At 35.9% G+C, this 17,223-nt stretch overlaps 4 protein-coding genes across 4 annotated transcripts; all 4 read right to left on the reverse strand.

The window, feature by feature from the left end:
• Nucleotides 1-983: 983 nt before the first annotated feature.
• On the reverse strand, nt 984-1,654 carry LOC110418910 (uncharacterized). The gene is made up of 3 exons (XM_021431730.2): nt 1,571-1,654; nt 1,372-1,447; nt 984-1,276 (listed from the first exon to the last, which is right to left on the reverse strand). Exons 1-3 carry the CDS (start codon nt 1,598-1,600, stop codon nt 984-986), a joined length of 399 nt encoding a protein of 132 aa, XP_021287405.2. The 5' UTR covers nt 1,601-1,654.
• An 827-nt stretch (nt 1,655-2,481) lies between these two features.
• On the reverse strand, nt 2,482-3,528 carry LOC110419338 (heavy metal-associated isoprenylated plant protein 32). The gene is made up of 2 exons (XM_021432337.2): nt 3,184-3,528; nt 2,482-3,092 (listed from the first exon to the last, which is right to left on the reverse strand). Exons 1-2 carry the CDS (start codon nt 3,208-3,210, stop codon nt 2,703-2,705), a joined length of 417 nt encoding a protein of 138 aa, XP_021288012.1. The 5' UTR covers nt 3,211-3,528; the 3' UTR covers nt 2,482-2,702.
• A 427-nt stretch (nt 3,529-3,955) lies between these two features.
• LOC110419337 (Mitochondrial import inner membrane translocase subunit Tim17/Tim22/Tim23 family protein) lies at nt 3,956-6,178 on the reverse strand. Its single transcript, XM_021432336.2, has 5 exons — nt 5,908-6,178; nt 4,723-4,787; nt 4,553-4,625; nt 4,417-4,470; nt 3,956-4,328 (listed from the first exon to the last, which is right to left on the reverse strand). The coding sequence occupies exons 1-5, from the start codon at nt 6,098-6,100 to the stop codon at nt 4,087-4,089; spliced, it is 627 nt and encodes a 208-aa protein (XP_021288011.1). The 5' UTR covers nt 6,101-6,178; the 3' UTR covers nt 3,956-4,086.
• A 415-nt stretch (nt 6,179-6,593) lies between these two features.
• LOC110419917 (kinesin-like protein) lies at nt 6,594-12,630 on the reverse strand. The gene is made up of 16 exons (XM_021433049.1): nt 12,216-12,630; nt 12,067-12,129; nt 11,755-11,892; nt 11,583-11,666; nt 10,943-11,068; nt 10,787-10,846; nt 10,644-10,697; nt 10,468-10,560; nt 10,218-10,313; nt 9,838-9,986; nt 9,546-9,686; nt 9,307-9,436; nt 8,211-9,218; nt 8,021-8,119; nt 7,134-7,934; nt 6,594-7,038 (listed from the first exon to the last, which is right to left on the reverse strand). The coding sequence occupies exons 1-16, from the start codon at nt 12,498-12,500 to the stop codon at nt 6,793-6,795; spliced, it is 3,573 nt and encodes a 1,190-aa protein (XP_021288724.1). The 5' UTR covers nt 12,501-12,630; the 3' UTR covers nt 6,594-6,792.
• Between the last annotated feature and the right edge of the window lie 4,593 nt (nt 12,631-17,223).

A 17,223-nucleotide genomic window follows, 5' to 3' on the forward strand; every position in this document is an offset into this window, starting at 1 on the left:
GATCTTATTTCCTTCCATTTTCTTTGCTTTATATAATAATGATCAAGAATATTTTATGCTGTGGGAATGATTACTTGTATGATATACATCAAATATGGTTGGAAAACTTGGCAGTCAAGAAACTGATAAGAGACAAAGTTTCTGTGAATGTCCAAAACTTAGAAAATTTGGAAACGTTTAGAACTTGATTTCTGGGAGAGTTTCAACCCTTTGTTTTCCCCGTAAAAATTGTATCATAGGTATCAAAGATTGAGGCCTTTTATGCAGTAAAGCTTCAAATTGTTATAAAGGCCTTCTGGACTGATTGGCTATGTTATGGTTTTAACAGTACTAAAACAATAAAAGCTTATAATAAGTTATATTAGTTTGATTTTCGGTTCTAGACTTCTAGCTTGTGACTGCATATATTTGCATGATTCAGATATATTCAACTTTCTAATGTCCTAGCTTGAACAAAGAAATGAATTTCTTTGATGAGCCTTGGGGGAGATCTTTAATGGCTGAGCAGTTGAATGCCACATAGGAACAATGAACTATTGTCAGAGTTTCAATTCTACAGACTCATCAATCAACAAAGGTTGCAATTGTATTCAAACAGATCTTAATTATGGCTTTAGCAGGAACAATTTGTTCTGGTGACAATTCCAAATGAATCCAAGTACTGCTGCATTTCATGGCAGTAGATATATGAACAGAGGAAAAGCTGATGCTGTAGCATCCACAGTAGATATCCAGCCATATACTTTCAACATAAACTGAAAGAAGAAAAGAAACAGAAAGACCGTTTCTTCTTAACAAAAACCAAGTAAGAACATAAGAGTTCAGATATATCATCCAAATTTTAAGATCGTTCACATATCATTAATACCTAGTTGCATCCATATGAATCCTTATAATAAATGGATTCATTCATCGAAACAAAGAAAAATGAAATCATAGACAAATGGATAAAAAAAACAATCATTTGTCTATGATTAACAGCTCTAATAGTAGCGAGTGGACCAATAGCTATGAGGTTCAAAATGTGGTGGATCAGGACCATAGGGTTCATAATAGCTGCTGTAATGGTAACTAGGCTGCTGATCATACTGATAAGGGTGATGAAGATATGGATGACTTTCATAGCATCCACTGCTGCCGTAAGTACTTGGCTTTCCGGTCTTGATCCAGGCAACATCCATACCGGATTTCTTCAGCTTCTTCAGAATTGAGTTTGAGTTTGCTCGACCAGAAACAAGAGCCATACCTTGTTCTGCATCTATGGTGTAAGTTGCTCCTGCACAAGCATTGCAATCAACCCATTAGAGGAAACAAAAGAAAACTAGTGTTTTTATTCAAGCACCCGAGATAGAGAAGGAGAGGGATTAACACCTTTGAGTTTCTTCAAAACTTTGGTCAGACTTTTATACCATTCAGGAGATTGAGGGTTAACTCTTAGACCACAAGTCTGCATTGCCGTTAGAAAGAATCATTAATCAAGCCTCAATTGTATCATAATTGTTCAAATGCCATAAGATTGGTGAAAGTAGAAAAAGGAAAAAGAATCAATAAAGAAGAATACATTACTAACCAAGTATTGTTCTGATGATGATGAAAACATCTTGATGAAGTAGAGAGACTGCTACTGAAAATAATCCTACCAATTTTTTTTTTCAGTGTTTCTTAGGGGAATACAAGATTTTCTTGATGGTTACTCAGGCTCAACTGCTTATAAAGGAGAAACAAACTGAAGTTATTATAACTGATTTAGCAGTAATCATGAATTAAGGTTTTAGCCTTTTTTAATCAGTGATTTAGTAAGTTATTAATGTCAATTAATCGTGATATCTACGATTATAAGTAAGGAAAGAGCTTTAGGATATATGATTTTCTTCTGATGCTTCCCACCAGGCTCGAAAAGAGGAGTTTCCTAGTTTAGTTTATGGAGTGTTTTAACTGTTTCAACCTTCAACGGTTACAAGATTAAACAGCCTCCCTTTCTCAAGTCTTAGAGAGATTTTCTCTAAGGTGTCTTAATTCAGTTTGTTCTTTCATTTTATGACTCTGGGATGTGGCGGTTTTACACAATCAACTCCATCGTTTTCAAATTGTAGCAATGAAAACTTTCTGTAGTAATAAATGTTATAGGTTTCACCACTGGTAAAAAGGCTAGAATCAAGGATTCCTGAAAGTTGCTAATTAAACTTGTTCTTTGTGCTCAGCACTGAAAATCAGGGTTCAGAGATTCTATCATGTTTACAGGAAGTTTCAGACATGTTTAGAAATTCTGTCATGTTGACAGGAAATATCAGAAGTTCTGTCAGTTGAAGACACACAAAACTCAATGTTGGTTGAGACTAACATGATCTCAATTGATCTCTAGAATGAACTCAAGAAAGTATAGCAGAGATGATAATTTGTCAGATGTGTGCAATACTGACATGTAGATTGTTCAGTTATACAAGAAAAAATTCTTAAGAACGCAATGAATTGGCAGGAAAATTGACTTTGGAGAGACTTGAGGGTAACATGTATGAACTTCATATTATTCATTTCATTAAATCATGAAAGGAAACAATACTCTATTTCCATTTCCAATGGTGAAGTTGAAAAAATCTCCACCAAGGATGCAAGTACTTCTAATAATAAGTACCAGATGGCAAGTAACCAAAATCCTAATGAACTAGTAAAACAACTCAAGCATGACTTGGTCGGATAATTATTCACATAATCATGCACTGAGATTCTCCGGCATAAAAGTGTTCCGGTAGCATTGAAGGTGGCGGGGGAAGATACTGAGGAGGTGGAAATGGATAAGGATGGTAGTACTGATGGTTAGCTTGCCAATATCTTCCTTGGGGATCATCAAAATGATGGTGATGATCTCTCCTTTCTGCCGCTGGTTGATTGGTTCCAGAGTCAATCCAGTACATTTGAGCATGTTTCCCTGCTTTCGCTAGCAGCTTGAGAGTTTTGCCAGGGTCTATGTTACCAGAAACACGAGCCAAACCATTTGCATCAATGGAGAAAGTGGCACCTGGAATTCCCTTCAAAACTTTGATCATGGACTTCTCCCAACCTGGAGTCTGAGTATCCACTCTAAGGATGAAAGTCTGCAATCAAACCAAAAGAAACAGTCATAACAAAAGTACTAAACGCTTCAAAAGAGAAAAAAAACTGAAAGGAAAAAAGATCTGATATAACTGTGTATGAGGAGGATCCTGAGTCCATTGAAAGTGGGTTTTCTAGTGCTAATGAAATCTTTCAAACTTGAATGATTCTTGCAATGAAAATGAAAGGAACAAAGGGAGGTTTCCTTGATCAGATATGGATGGAAGGGTAGTTGAAAACGAGTTTCTGTGGGAAGAGGATGAGTAGCAGATTTGGTTTATATAAACAACCTTTTAATGTGGTGCAGTAAGTAAACCAATGATTTGGGGTTCAAACGAGGAAAGTTTTGAAATATCTTGTAAAATATAACAGACTAACTGATGGGAATGAATCACTTTTTGTAACATAGGATGTTTGGCATATCAGACAAGATATGAGATCACCACTTCCCTTTCCTATACATTGAAAGTGGAGATTTTTCCTCCAAAGATCAAAATTTCTGGTATACTTGCCAAATTTATATTAGAGCAAATGAATAGTTAAAATTTCAATCAATTTTTTTTTTGGATAAAATACCCATATTTCAGAAGAATTTTCACATTAATTGGTATCTACATTGTCAAATTTTCTTTCCAAGTATGAATTAATGTTAATTATAAACAAAATGTGAAAAAAATAATTTTTTTTTTATAAAATAATATTATTCAACTATTACTAAAGTTAACATTCAAAATCAGTAGTCCTTGATTGGACATTTCGATGGCCATTTGCTTCTGGGATATGAGGAAATATCTCCATCGGTGTATTCAACCTACCTATATAATTAAACCAGAACATATAATTGAATCAAGAACTGAGAATGGAAAGCAACATAAGAAACAATTTCATATTCTGCTTGCAAAAACCTTCAAAATCTCAACTAAACTTTAAGTTTACATCCTCACCACTAACCAGTTGCAACAATCTACAAATAACAGAAGTAAAAATGGCCCCCCATCAGTTAGCCGGAGGAAACCTGCCTTTATTTGGTTTTACTAAAGAGTTGCAGAAAGAAGAAAAAGCTCCTTTCAGCTCATCAGGAAGCGGGAGTGAAAGACGGAGTGCCATAGGACGAGGCCCGCTCTTGTTTCTCCCAGAAAAGGAATGTGCCAGTGCTGGTTGCTGCTTGTTAAGCCCTTCAATGATAAAGGAGAATGCCCCAAATGTGAGACAGCTCTGTAGAAGTGCCTGGGGTGCGCCTGCATTAGCATAACCATTTCAAGAAAATGAGGTTCAAACTGAAACCTGTACTTTACAGCAAGCAAATGAACCTTGAGATTCTCATACCGGGGAAACTTAGAGCAAGTCCAGTGCAACATCCAGCTACACCAGCATTAATAACTGCAGAGAAAAGACAGCATTAGTGTATATCAACATGCCAAGCACAAAAACGCGGTGTTACTCTGTTTTATACAAGGCATACCATCATCTTTTCCCCGCAGCCTCTTTAAAAAGCAAACAACCAAACTGTGTACTCCTGACAAGACTGCAAATGTCTATAAAGGGCAAATATAAGAGACCTTAGATTTATGCACTCAAGCGGGAAAAACAAGTAGTTAATCACATTATTCTGGAATCACGAGAATCTCATACCTTGGCATAAGATCCTGCCTCCACAAAGGATCCTTTAAAGCCCTTCTTTTTAATCAATCCTGAACCTGAGACAAATGCAGAAGGAGAATATTATAGAAAGGTCATCTCCCGAGTATAGAACTAATTTCTAGCAGATAAATTAACCGCGACAAAATGTTAATTAAGAGTCCAAGATAAGATGGTCGAGTAGAATATCCCACCCAAAAGATTGCTCAGAGACTAGAGATTAAGCCCTAACACTGAAGTGCCACATAAAGAATAAAATTCAGGGCATTGAACATGCATTTTACAGCAACCTAGAAACTGAAAGAAAGAATACAATCCTACTCCTCGAATGTCCCAAGAACTAAATTCACTTTAGCTTCCCTCATTTTCTGGAGCATTAATGACAAGAACATGTCATATCACCCAATCTTTACATTAACACAGAAGTATTCTGATAGAAGTAACAGCCTAAGGAAATAATAGCAAAGTCCTTCTCTAGTAGATTCAGATGTAAAATGAAAAATCACTGATTTCGAAGTTATTGATGCATGCTCATTTTCTTACAAAACACATCTAATAGTACATCCTTAACATATCACTACAACCTTCAAGATGCATGCAATTACAAATATCAAGAGCTTGAAAGTCTTAGGCCTTCGAAACATTCCACATGTCTTCATGAATTCGAACACAAGCTCTCATATGTGACAGGTCCATCTCACATAAGGTCCAAAGTTATCAGAAAGAAATTGTTCAATCTCGTAAATAGGTAAGAAAAAGAATCCTAAGTCACCACTATCCAAAGGAAATTATTCAATATAAATTACAACTTGAGATGCTGAAAAATCCATTGTTCAACATTATGACTATCTTATCCACTCAACTACTAACATTATTACATAAGCACGTAATTCATTATTCTACCACTTTCAGATAAAGCACAAAATTCCAATTACTATAACAAAACCAAATTCAAAATTCCCAAATACCCTATTTCTTCTACACCTCTAAAGACCTCAGAAAAGGAAACCAAAAAGAAAAAACACGAAAAAATTCAATGAAAAATTCCCAAAAATTTGTTCTTTAACAAACTAACAACAAGGCCAAAGAAAACCCATAAAGAGAAAAAGACTCACTTTTTTCAAGAAAAAAAATTAAATGGGGCATCAAGTGCTTGGAAAAGAAACGAGAAAAAGATACCATAGCCGAAGATGGAGCCCATGAAGGCACCGGCGGCGGAGTCTCCTGCGAATTGGAAGAGGCATACGGCAGGGGAATTAGAATTGGAACGAGTTGGGATTATAGCTTTGGAGGAATTAGAATTAGGGTTAGGATTAGGGCTTGTTTCAAGATCAGTTTCAGTGGAAGAGTTGGAAGAATCCAAAGTAGCCATTTTTGTCCAAAATTTCTGCTTTTCTCTCTCTCTCTGTCTCTCTCTTCGTGAAGCTATCGCTGGCTTTGAAACGAGCCCCGATATCAAGTTTTGGCTATCTGCACACGACGTCGTTTTTTCTTCTTCTTTATTCCATGGGTTTTTTCTATATAAATCTTTTGTTTCTTATCCCATATCAAAATTTCTAAATTTGAGACTTAAATTTTAATTATCAGGTGTCTTTTAAACACAAAAATTAACTTATTTAAAGAGATTTCAAAATTAAATATATTCTATTAAAATACTAATGCTCGGATATCTTTTAAACATGAAAATTAACTTATAGGAAGAAATTTCATATGTTCGTTAATAAGGTGACAATGAATTAAAATATTGATATTTAAGTATTTTTTAAAAATAAAAATTAACTAATTTAAGAAAATTTTGACTTTAAATATGTTCACTAATAAGGTAAGAATGATTAAGATCAGTAGAGACTACCAGATAGAGGAAGTTTCAACAGAAAATTCTATTATTATACGCGAAAGAATGATAGTTGAAGGAACATTACAAGAAATGCAATGCACACATGGCACAGAATACAAGAAAAAGAATAGGAAAATTATCATAGAACCATACAAGAATAGTAGTATATGTAGTATTTCATTTTGACCCAAGTAGGGTCTCTTTGATTGTCTTAGGCTGCCTCTGAATTAGTAATGCTCTTGGTAAATTGCTCCAAACTCTGCTCTCCATGCCTGATCATCATCTGGGATTGAGCTGTTGTGTGCTACAACATCTGAATCCTCATGATATAGCGGCTTCAGTGCAGATTCTGGCAGTCTGCTCTCTGCAAGGTACTGCTTCATGGTGATCATCTCCATCTTGTGTTTTCTTTTGAGCTTCTCCACTTGTTTCTTTAGCTTTTCATTCTCTTGTTGGACATTGGTGAAGTTCTCCTGTAAGGGGCAAAGGTAAAAGAATAATCAACAAAGCCATTTTTTTATCTGTAAAAAGTGAAATTTTCAGTCAAGTAAGTTGATGTTGATGTTACCTCTGCAACTGAGGCAGCTTGCTCAGCTTCCCTGAGCCTAACAAGGAGTTCTCCAGCAGCATGAACAGCTTCTGCTGTGTCTCTAAGCTGGATTCTGAGACTTTTGTTCTCCTTTTTCAGGAGTTCTTTCTCCCTCTCCCTTTCAACTCTAAGAGCTGAAAGCTCAGCAGCCAGGGATTTGGCAAAACGTGTGCCGTGACCTTTGGCTCCGGCCTTTGCTGCTGCCTTCTTAACCTCTGCTATCCCTTCCATAATTGCCCGGTGCTTTGCAACCAGATCATTATACTTCTCTTGTAAGTCAGCATAGTGTTCAACCATTCTAGCATGCCCAAGGACAGCTCTGCTAAGAGCATCATCCAACTCCTCAGTGCACTTCTTCTCTAGTTTCAGTTCCATCTCTACTTTCTCTGCACGGCAGCGGTTGGATTCAAGGTCCATCCTGAGTTCATCAGTCAATGATATCCAATCACTTTCCATTTCCATCCATCTCTGCCTTTCCCTCTCAAGTTCTTCCTCGCTGTTACCACGACAGTCTACACTTTTTTGCAATTGAATGGAACGTGACAACAAAGATGATCTCAGCTTTTCAGTAGATCTGTTTGGAGATGCGGCAGTATATGACTGCAATTTGCTCGTTAATGTTTGGGTTTCCTGAAGAAGTGCTTCCTTCTCATTCATATCAAAATATTCGTTTCCATTTTCATCATTGTTGGACTGCTCAAATGGTATTATTTCATTCTTCAGAGACTTAGGACCATGTTCAATGGCAGAATTTTCTCCCTCATGTTTGTATTGCTCTACCTGTAGAAGTTCAGACTGTCAAATATAATCCAAGTTTCAGGAATCTTCATGAAATATAATTTTAAAGAGGTGAATAAAATTATTACCAGTTTATTTAACTGCTCAATTTTGGCTGCTTGCTCCTTACAAACACTTTCAAGCTCCTTCTCTCTTTCAGTGGCTTTTGCCAAATCATTTGCCACAGCCTGAAATAGAAGCAACAAAACATCTGAGAATAGAACAAGGAACACATAAAGGAGAAGATGTTCCCTTAAAAGAGAGCAAGTCTGAACATACTGTGGTATGGCCATCTGTCTGTTGATTATCAACTGCTACAATCCATGTCTTCAAGCTATCCTGAACCCCGTTAGGGTTATTGTCAAACTTTTGTTGACAAGATGAACAAATCAAGGGAGTAGAAGTACCATCTGAAGAAGGTTCCGGTAATGTTTGAACAGATGCACTGGCCTTGTCTGCTTCTGGACAAGGTTTCAGCATCAAGTGTTCGAAAGAGAAGGCAACTGAAGATCTGTTGGAAGCTGAACTATGCTGGTGATAATCAATAATCTCCAAGCCTCTTTGAAGGCTAGCAGCCAAAGATTCTGTAGGTCCTGGAAATATCTTGCTTGAACGTAAGGAGGATCTGATGTGCTCATTATGTTTGAGTGACTGTCGCAATACCTCTGACTCCGAACCCTCTGATACATTGTTCTGACTGGCCAAAAGTGCTGATGGGACAGCCATGCTTTTCCTTAAATTATTTCCAATTTTTGGAGACTCTGACAAAGTAGGCTCTTGGAGGACTGAAGACCGATGGCATGAGCTGATGGAGAGGCTATTTCTGATTGAAGGATCAACAGCCTTCATGGGTTTTGTGGTAATTGAAAGGTCATCAGCTGATGCTAGAATGTCCTTAGGAGGAAGTTCTTTCGGAGGTTCTTCCCCACCAAGTTCTTCTATCCCAGTTTCTTCAGGGCAATGAATGCCGTCTTCACTCAGCAAGTCCGTCTCACAACTTTCTTTTACAGAAGAAGATTGAATGGAAACTCTCTTGTCAGATGGATCTCTTAAGTTTGTTTCACCAGAGCTATGCAAATAATCTAGCTGCTGACATAGTTCCTTTACATCTTCCTCACCAATTTTAAGCTCTTCCTCATAATCATTATCTATGTGTGGTAGGAGCAAAGAACGGTTAAGACTTACTCTCAAATGGTTCAAGCTATCGCGTGCACTTCGCCCTATAAAATATCCACTTTTACTCCCAACTGAACTGTATACATCAGACTTTGCTCTTATAAGCTCTTCCTGTAATCACCAGGATAACAGCAAGTCAGGTCATGAGTAGATGCAAGATGCAGTTAAAAAAGGTAACTCTTGGTACAAAATTTTCTACCTTCAGTTGTCGAATCTGATCACTCAAGCCATTGACATCATCTTCAGATATTTCATTTATTACTGGCTCATTTCTTATGGATTTAATCCGTTGCCCAAATCTGAGAGTGCTCAGTACTTCACCACTATTTCTGCAGTCCAAAACAATGAGCTTCACTCAAATAATGACCTTTGATAAAACAAGTGCAGTTTTCGAATCTTTTAAAAAACAAGTCAAAACAAGTAATTAGAATTAAATACCTGTTGTCTGCAGAAATGTTGCAAATAACTGTGAGTTTAGCGTTGCCACCAAGGGATTCTCTGAGTATACGTGTTAAACAGGAACCTTGATATGGAGCATCTTCAGGTTGAGTTTCTTTTGCAAGAGTGTTCACCAAATATCTTCACCAATGAAACAAAAAAGAAATTATAGAAAAGCTTTAGTTATGCCTATAACCAACAATGATGGTGTTAAACTCAAAGTCTAAAACATGTTAACAACTAAACATCATCTTAATGATTTCCAGATTATGTGAGGGTAATGACAGCATACCCAAGCTGTGATAGGGACTTCTTGACATTTTTCCCTTCCTGTACATGTTGTCTACCCAAATCTTCAAGTTTGTTTCTATCTAGTCCTGCAAGATCAATCAGGCTGATTCTGCTTGTCTTTGAACTGCTGAAACATTTTGATGAGGCTCCCTGTGGCATGAATCAATGATCAACCCAACGTTAAGAACAAATAAGGCTTTAACACAATGATATCAGCTCATTATTTTTTGCTTGGAATTTTTAAAATATAGTTGCGCATAATTATATATGGTCACATTGATCATGGACCTGAATACCATCCACAGTAGAAGTAAATGCCACAAAACTAAACGAGACTGACTGATACCACAAAAAAGGGAAATCTGTAAAACTAAACTATACCTTGCACCAAGATTCGATGACAAAAGTAAACATAATGTGAGAACGAGAGCTCTTAGAATTTACAGTTGTTGCTCCAACTTTTCTACTTGAAAGCCCCTGTAACACGCATATTAAAAAGAGTATTCAATACATGCATGGAGTAAAAGTTGCATGTCAATATGATATAAGAAGAGCATTTTAAAAAAAATGATATAAGAAGAAAGCATGCTAGATAAACATGCATTCAAAGTTGAAATGGTTTCCTGGCTACCTTAATCAAAATCTGAGTTACGTCCTCATAGCTAGAAACATATTCCTCAGTCAAGTTCTCAACATACAATCCATTTTTTGGGTCATCCTTTATCTGAAAAGACGTCCAATAAACCAGTTATATACCATTATGCAATAAACCGTGAGAAACTGTTAGTCAAGGAAGCAAAGATTCACCTCAAGGTTCCTTTGGGTTGGATCGAGTAAATCCCCAATGTGCTCATTGTAAATCTGTAAATCGTTCATACAGAACGCATTACATTTCTGTAAAGCAATAAGTCCATACATTGTTTTATACAAGCCTTCAAACCAGTACATACCTCGAGAAAGGAGCAACGGCACTGATAATTTATCTGTTTCCCATCAAGGTTCTCTTGTTCCTATAAATTAAACGTAGGAAATTTAATGACCTACACTTCCAAACTCCCGCTACTCATTTCCTAATAAAATTCAAAATAAGGAAAAGAGAAACATACTCTTTGAATCTCAGAGAACAGCATTTGGAAGATACGAGGAACAATCCCTTGGTGGCTTCTAGGTGAAGGATCCTCGACCATTGCACTTGGAGGACCCCACATCGTGTAAGACTTTCCACTTCCAGTCTATTGACCATATAAGTAATTATATATGAATCATGGTCAGTTGGTCATATGTAATAGAGATAAGTCTCATCTCAACAAAGCACTCCAGTAGTTATCAACTTCTGTAGTTATCAACCCCTACCTATGCTATCTATGGCTCTTTATCTCTTTGTTAAACTCTGGAATTATCTCAAGTTTTGTACTTAAATTAGGTCTGCAAACATCTTGATGGAAATTTATCAAGTTCTAAATTTCTGAAGGCTAATTGTAATAGCTCTTCTTCTCAATCCATCCTATCCTCAACATCCATAATCTCCCTTGACTCAGACAAAAACAATCCCATTGCTATCAACTCAACAAACCTTTCAAACTCACCCCATCAACTACAAACATGGCGGGAACAATTCCTTTCTTTGCTCGTTGGATATGACTTGATATAGAGATAGAGATAGGGAAACTATTCACAAATTACCATTAAATTTTCTTAATACATATATTCATCTAAGAGACAAAGAGGATATATTCTAAAAATTACCTGTCCATAAGACAATATTGAAGTGTTGTAACCAGACAATGCATTTTTAACCAAAGGAACACCAATTAGCTGAAAAACATCCTCCTGGATGCCACCAAAAACAAACAGTTTGAGTCAAAAACACCCTTTAAAAGAAACTAAAATTAGATCAAGTGAGTAAGTGCTGACTAACCTGATTAGAATTTGAATCAAGAACAGAATCGAAAGTGAATTTGCGTTCAGCAACAGATAAGGAATCTGAAGAAACCTTCCTCACTGTTCGATCCACTTCTTTTTCTTGACCATTTATGGGTCTAATTCTAACTACCACCTATTTTTCAAAAAAAAAATTACAGAACTTAATTTTCATTAAATACCAAGCTTCAATTAATAAAAAGAAAAAACCCAGAAAGATTCCATAATCAAGTTTCTAAATATGCTAAAGCTTCAAAATTATGGAAACTAAATTACACTAAAAATTTAATAATCAAGTCTTGAAATTTACCTTCACAGATGGATCTAAATTTCGCAATTCTCCACTCTGCTCCTCAGACTCAACAATGTCGTTCTGCTTAAATTCCACACAATTATTCAAAAATAAATATAAAAATTTCAAAAAATGGAAACATTTTTTAAAAATGTTGTTTACTATACCTTGATGGAAGTTTCCATAGGAGGCAACATTTCACCGTGACCGTCAGATGGGATAATCAACGCGTCGGAAGTAAGCGATTTGGACAGTGGAGATTTGGGGAAAAACTGGGCCGAGTTATTTACTTCAATAATGTTGGGATCTGGTGGAGGAGTGTTTTCAGAGTTGGGTTTCTTTGTGCTCCTCTTAAGCTTCGATTTCGGAAGCAAATTCCGAAGTGAAGACGTCGAAATGCTTCCCAGGAAACGGCCATTCTCGGTGACGGCGGTTTCTTTAGTTGATTTCATTGTGTTCCTTTCTTTCTTTCCTTTTTGAGTTCCAGAAATGGAGAAATTTGGGATCTCAGAGAGAGAGAGAGAGATTGTGTTCTTTGAATTTGAACGTAGAGAGAGAGGAAGGGGAAGAAAAGGTTTTTGTTGTTGGAGGGAGGAGGTTGGAGATGACCGTTGGATCGTTTTGAATTTTTAAATCTTTAGTTTCAGGAGTGGTGTTTCTGTGAATTGACTATAATGTCCTTCCATTTCTGCCGGTTTTATCAAAAATTAATTTGATGGGAAAAAATATTTTACCAAAAAATCTATTTTTTTTTTTGTGTTCAGTAAATTGAAGAAAATATTTTTTCGTTATTAAGATCACCTCGTAGAAATTTATCTATTTTCAAGATATAAGAAGAGAGTGTACAATCTAGTTTTGAAAAATTGTCTTATGTTCTTAAATAGTGTAAAATGATTTTCCCAAATCAACGAATTTAACCTAATTAATCAAAAAAAATTTTCCATCTACTTTTATATTAGAAATTATCTTACGCTCTTAAACAGTGTTAATGGATTTAATTTCGTTAATCCAAAAATATTTTACATCCACTTTTATATTTTCCCTTACAAACATGGAAAAATATCGACAAGCTTTTTTAAAAATCATTTTCATACTTTCAATTTCATCAAGCTTAGATAAAATATTTAAAGCATAACTCGTTCTTGAGTTTGGCTTAAGCTAAATTAATTGTAACTGAGTTAATTTAAATAGACTCGATGTCAACTCTTTGCTGTCTTAATTAAAATGGGAGATATAAACTCATTTTTTAAATTAAAATGAAAAATAAGTAAAACAATTTTTCTAAGTTGTATATTCCATTTTTTCCCTATGATTTTAACTTAGTTTTAATTTAAAATTAATTAATTATTGTTAATCGAAATGTTATTTGTTATATTTAATATCGTATAGTATTGACATGACATGTAAACATATTATAGTAAATGATGACATGATATATTAATATAATTATATAATATTTTTACTCTCTACATCAACTCTACGTAAATATAAAATGACAAATGATATTTTTATTAATAATAATTAATCAATCAATTAATAATTGTTATGAAAAGAACAAACAAAAACCCCTTTTTTTTATCACTCAAAAAGAAAACTTAGGAAAACGCTCCTTAATCATCATTGTTATCATCATCATCATCGGCCAAATTAATCGAAAAGGACAAATAGGTCAATTCACAACATTCAAAAATATAGCCGTTCGTGGGGCTGTGGTGGGGCCAAAAAACTTGGGACTAATAGTTGATAGATAGGGCTCTTGGTCCCCATTAGCTGTCCCATTAAATAATGATAGCTGATTTTAGTACCCTTTTTCTTTGTCTTGTCTTTTTGGATGAAAACTTTAGGCTCAAAATGCTTTGAATTAAAGTTAAGATACGTGTAATTATCATTAAGCTTTGAATTAAAGTTATGATACATGTAATTATCATTAAGTCAGATAATCGAGAGTTCGTAAATATAAAAAAATAGTATTTACACTGACCTAAAATTGGGTCTTAGGAGCTTTAATGGGCCATCAGTCAAGGCCATGACACCTCTGTTCACGATCACAAACAGCCTATTCTAATCCCAACCCACATGCCCAAAGAGAAGCCCAAGTACATCAATACAAAGCAAAAGTCCCATATAAGAGTTTTGAATCCCATTGAGGGGCTGCCAAGGAGCATAGGATTCCTATCCTAATTGTTTCAGGGTGTGCCCATCAGCATTAGCCACTACAGTTTTGACAACACCTAGTCAACAAGCATTGTCAAACTTGTGGATCATAATTCAACAGAGAATTCATGGAGGGCAGGGCCCGTCATGAATCTGACCCAAGTTGGGACTCCTCCAATTAATATCATCTTTCCAGAAAAAGACTTCAGACCATATAATAAAATCCCCAATGTCAGCCAGAAAGATGCTTGATATTAATGCTCTCTTCTTAATAATTATTTGATTGAAATTTATATTTGATACACTGCAAATGTGTAAAAATAAACATTTGATTCGCTGATAGGATGTAGAATCTATAACTTTATCACTGTATCAAATATAAATCTGATCAGAGTAGGATGTATCCTGCTTGGGAGCCTAGTTCCTCGCACAGCATTAATGTAGTGCATCCAATCATGCAAACTTTGTCTAAGCTTGTTGCCATACATTTTTGTTCAGCCTAGTTCCTTTTATGTTCAAAGCCTGAGCCGGCCATGGATGCCACCCCTCACTTTAGAGTTTGTCAGAAAGACAATAATGCTGGTCTGGTGACAATGGTCATGATTTCTGGTTCTGTTAGAATGATTAACAGCCTGTTCCCTTCCATATAGCGTTGCATTTTGTTCAATCACACCCCAAGGGGTCACTTTTCTCAAATTGTAATTGAATATAAAGTTTGCTTCTCATGATTTAATAAATGCACTGAACCTTTTTCTTTTTTTATACAGTCTCTGTCAGGCCAATTGCTTTGCTGTAATCTGCCGCCTTTTGTCACAGCCCAAAAGCTGAGCCTCCCCACTTTCTCTAGCTTCTCCACACTGCTCAGACGTTGATTATTGATTTCCCTGCTGCCGCAAGTGTTAATGGCAAGAGCTTCCACTTTCTCCAGTGTTCTTAATGCCAGCGAAAACTTGACTGGAAATGATTCAATGACAATGGAAATTTCACATTCAAAGTTTGTTGTAGTCTGCAGATTTGGATAAAAGTTTATGTGATCATTTTTTCACTCATCCCATTCTTTGTCTTTGGTTTTCCCTTGCCCACTCTTTCTTCCTTGTTGTAAGGTACAAGTTAATTCTCTTTTCAGCTTCCAAAATTGTTTGGTCCAAAGCAATAAGAACAAAAAATTTTGCATCCCAAAATGCAGATGAAAGCAAATTTCACTGCCTGAATTAAGGAGCACTTGGACCTCATATCTTTTTATCAGATTATGTAGAAATAGTATGCTCTTTGCTTGGGCAATTTTCCTTTTGCTGGATATAGCTTTTACTAGTTACCTGTGAAAATGTCACAAGAACATCAACCCAGAGTTATTAAAGTTAAATATGATTGAATACAGTCGTCAGAATATAATACTCATACATTATCACTTAACTTCACTGTACCAGGAGCATAAATAATATAAAAAGAACAACAACCAGAATGTTCTAAAATTTGTTTAACAGGAGAATGTGGGATTGGTTGTGTTTGACAGGGCTCAACGTTACAAAAAGTGAAAGACTTTGGGGCTTGAACAACAACGTAGAAAAGCATCTGACAGTAGTTACAAATGGCCATAGGGGATGGGGTTGCAGCAAATTTTTTCAAACTGAGCTATGTTTAATTAAGTTATCTGTCTGATATGATGCCAAGTAGAGTCAAGATTTGCTGACATTTCAGCAAAGAAAACACAAAAGTTCAAAGTGAGAAATGCAAATTGGTGAGAGTATTAATTTAATTTAGCACACTGTTCCTCTCAAGTGGAGCCTCAAAGCTTGACAAATATTCTACCCCAGAAAAGAAGCTTCTCCCAGTTTTGATTCTTGACAATTTTAAGAGGATCAAGACCCCAAAAAAGGACTTTTTTTTTTGGGTTATAATTAATAGTTTATTATCCTCATCATTTTAATTTTCAAAAAGACCTCACCCACCAAAAAGGTTCTTCAACAACCAAACTATTGCCTTCAATGGTGAAATTACAAGGATTATAACTTATTATAATCACTGGGGGGGACTAAGGGCTTTGTACCTATGCTAGTGGCAATACATATGCATATGGAAAAAGAAAGAGAAGAATTTTAATTCATGAAATTATACTTAAATTGGTCTCATCTCTCTATATCACCCTTAAAAAGAAAAGGTGAAAAAGGAGAGAAGGAAGACAAGGTGAAGGGAGGAAGAAAGCTCCATTCCTATCCCTATCATGGGAAACCCTTTTCTGCCCCACCCAAGTGTCACCCCCTTGATTGAAAAAAAGGGAAAAGGACTGTTTGGTTTAGAGGTTCAAGTGGGCCACATGTGCCGTCCCCTCAAAAGTCTACCATTGATGGATTTTAGATGGGTGTTTTTTTCAAAGGGATAGTTAAGGGTCATTGATTTCTACCATTTTGGCTTTGCAAATTGGGGTTTTAGTTTGAATAATACAGCACAAGACTTTAGGGGGGAGAGAGGAGCATGTTAAATAACAAGGGGCCCCATTGCTAGAAAGCTAGTGCTCTCTTCTTCTCCTCCTCCTTCCCTCAGTGGAGGGAGGATTTTTGCCCCTAAAGCATTCTCCTAAGAATACTACACATCCTTTTCACTTTTTGCTTTAAGTCTTTGATTGATCTAACATCTCCTATTTTCCACCCCTTCAAACAACTTGATCCTTACCACAAAGTAAAAGCATTTCCCCCTTGGGTTTTCTTGGGTGAGTTTAGATTACAAAGATCCTTCAATTTTTTAGGTATATAACACCATCATTTATATCTATCATACTTGCTTAATAATAGAGGAGTTATCACTTATCACACACCAAAAAGAATATTGATTGATTTGTTCTTTTGCAATTATTGGCCTGCCTTCCCCCCTCCCCTCCCTCCCAGGTAGAGCCTCCTATTAGTTGGATACTAGGGGGTTGAGCTTTGATTTTTTTTTATTTTATTTTAAAGAAAAAAGTTTTTGAATAGTCTAAAACCCACCTACTAATTGACTCATCTGAATTAACACTCAAAAATTAATTAC

Source organism: Theobroma umbraticum, unplaced genomic scaffold (genome assembly GCF_002168275.2).
Source record: "Theobroma umbraticum cultivar Fairchild unplaced genomic scaffold, ASM216827v3 scaffold_67.0, whole genome shotgun sequence".
Taxonomy (NCBI): Eukaryota; Viridiplantae; Streptophyta; class Magnoliopsida; order Malvales; family Malvaceae; genus Theobroma; species Theobroma umbraticum.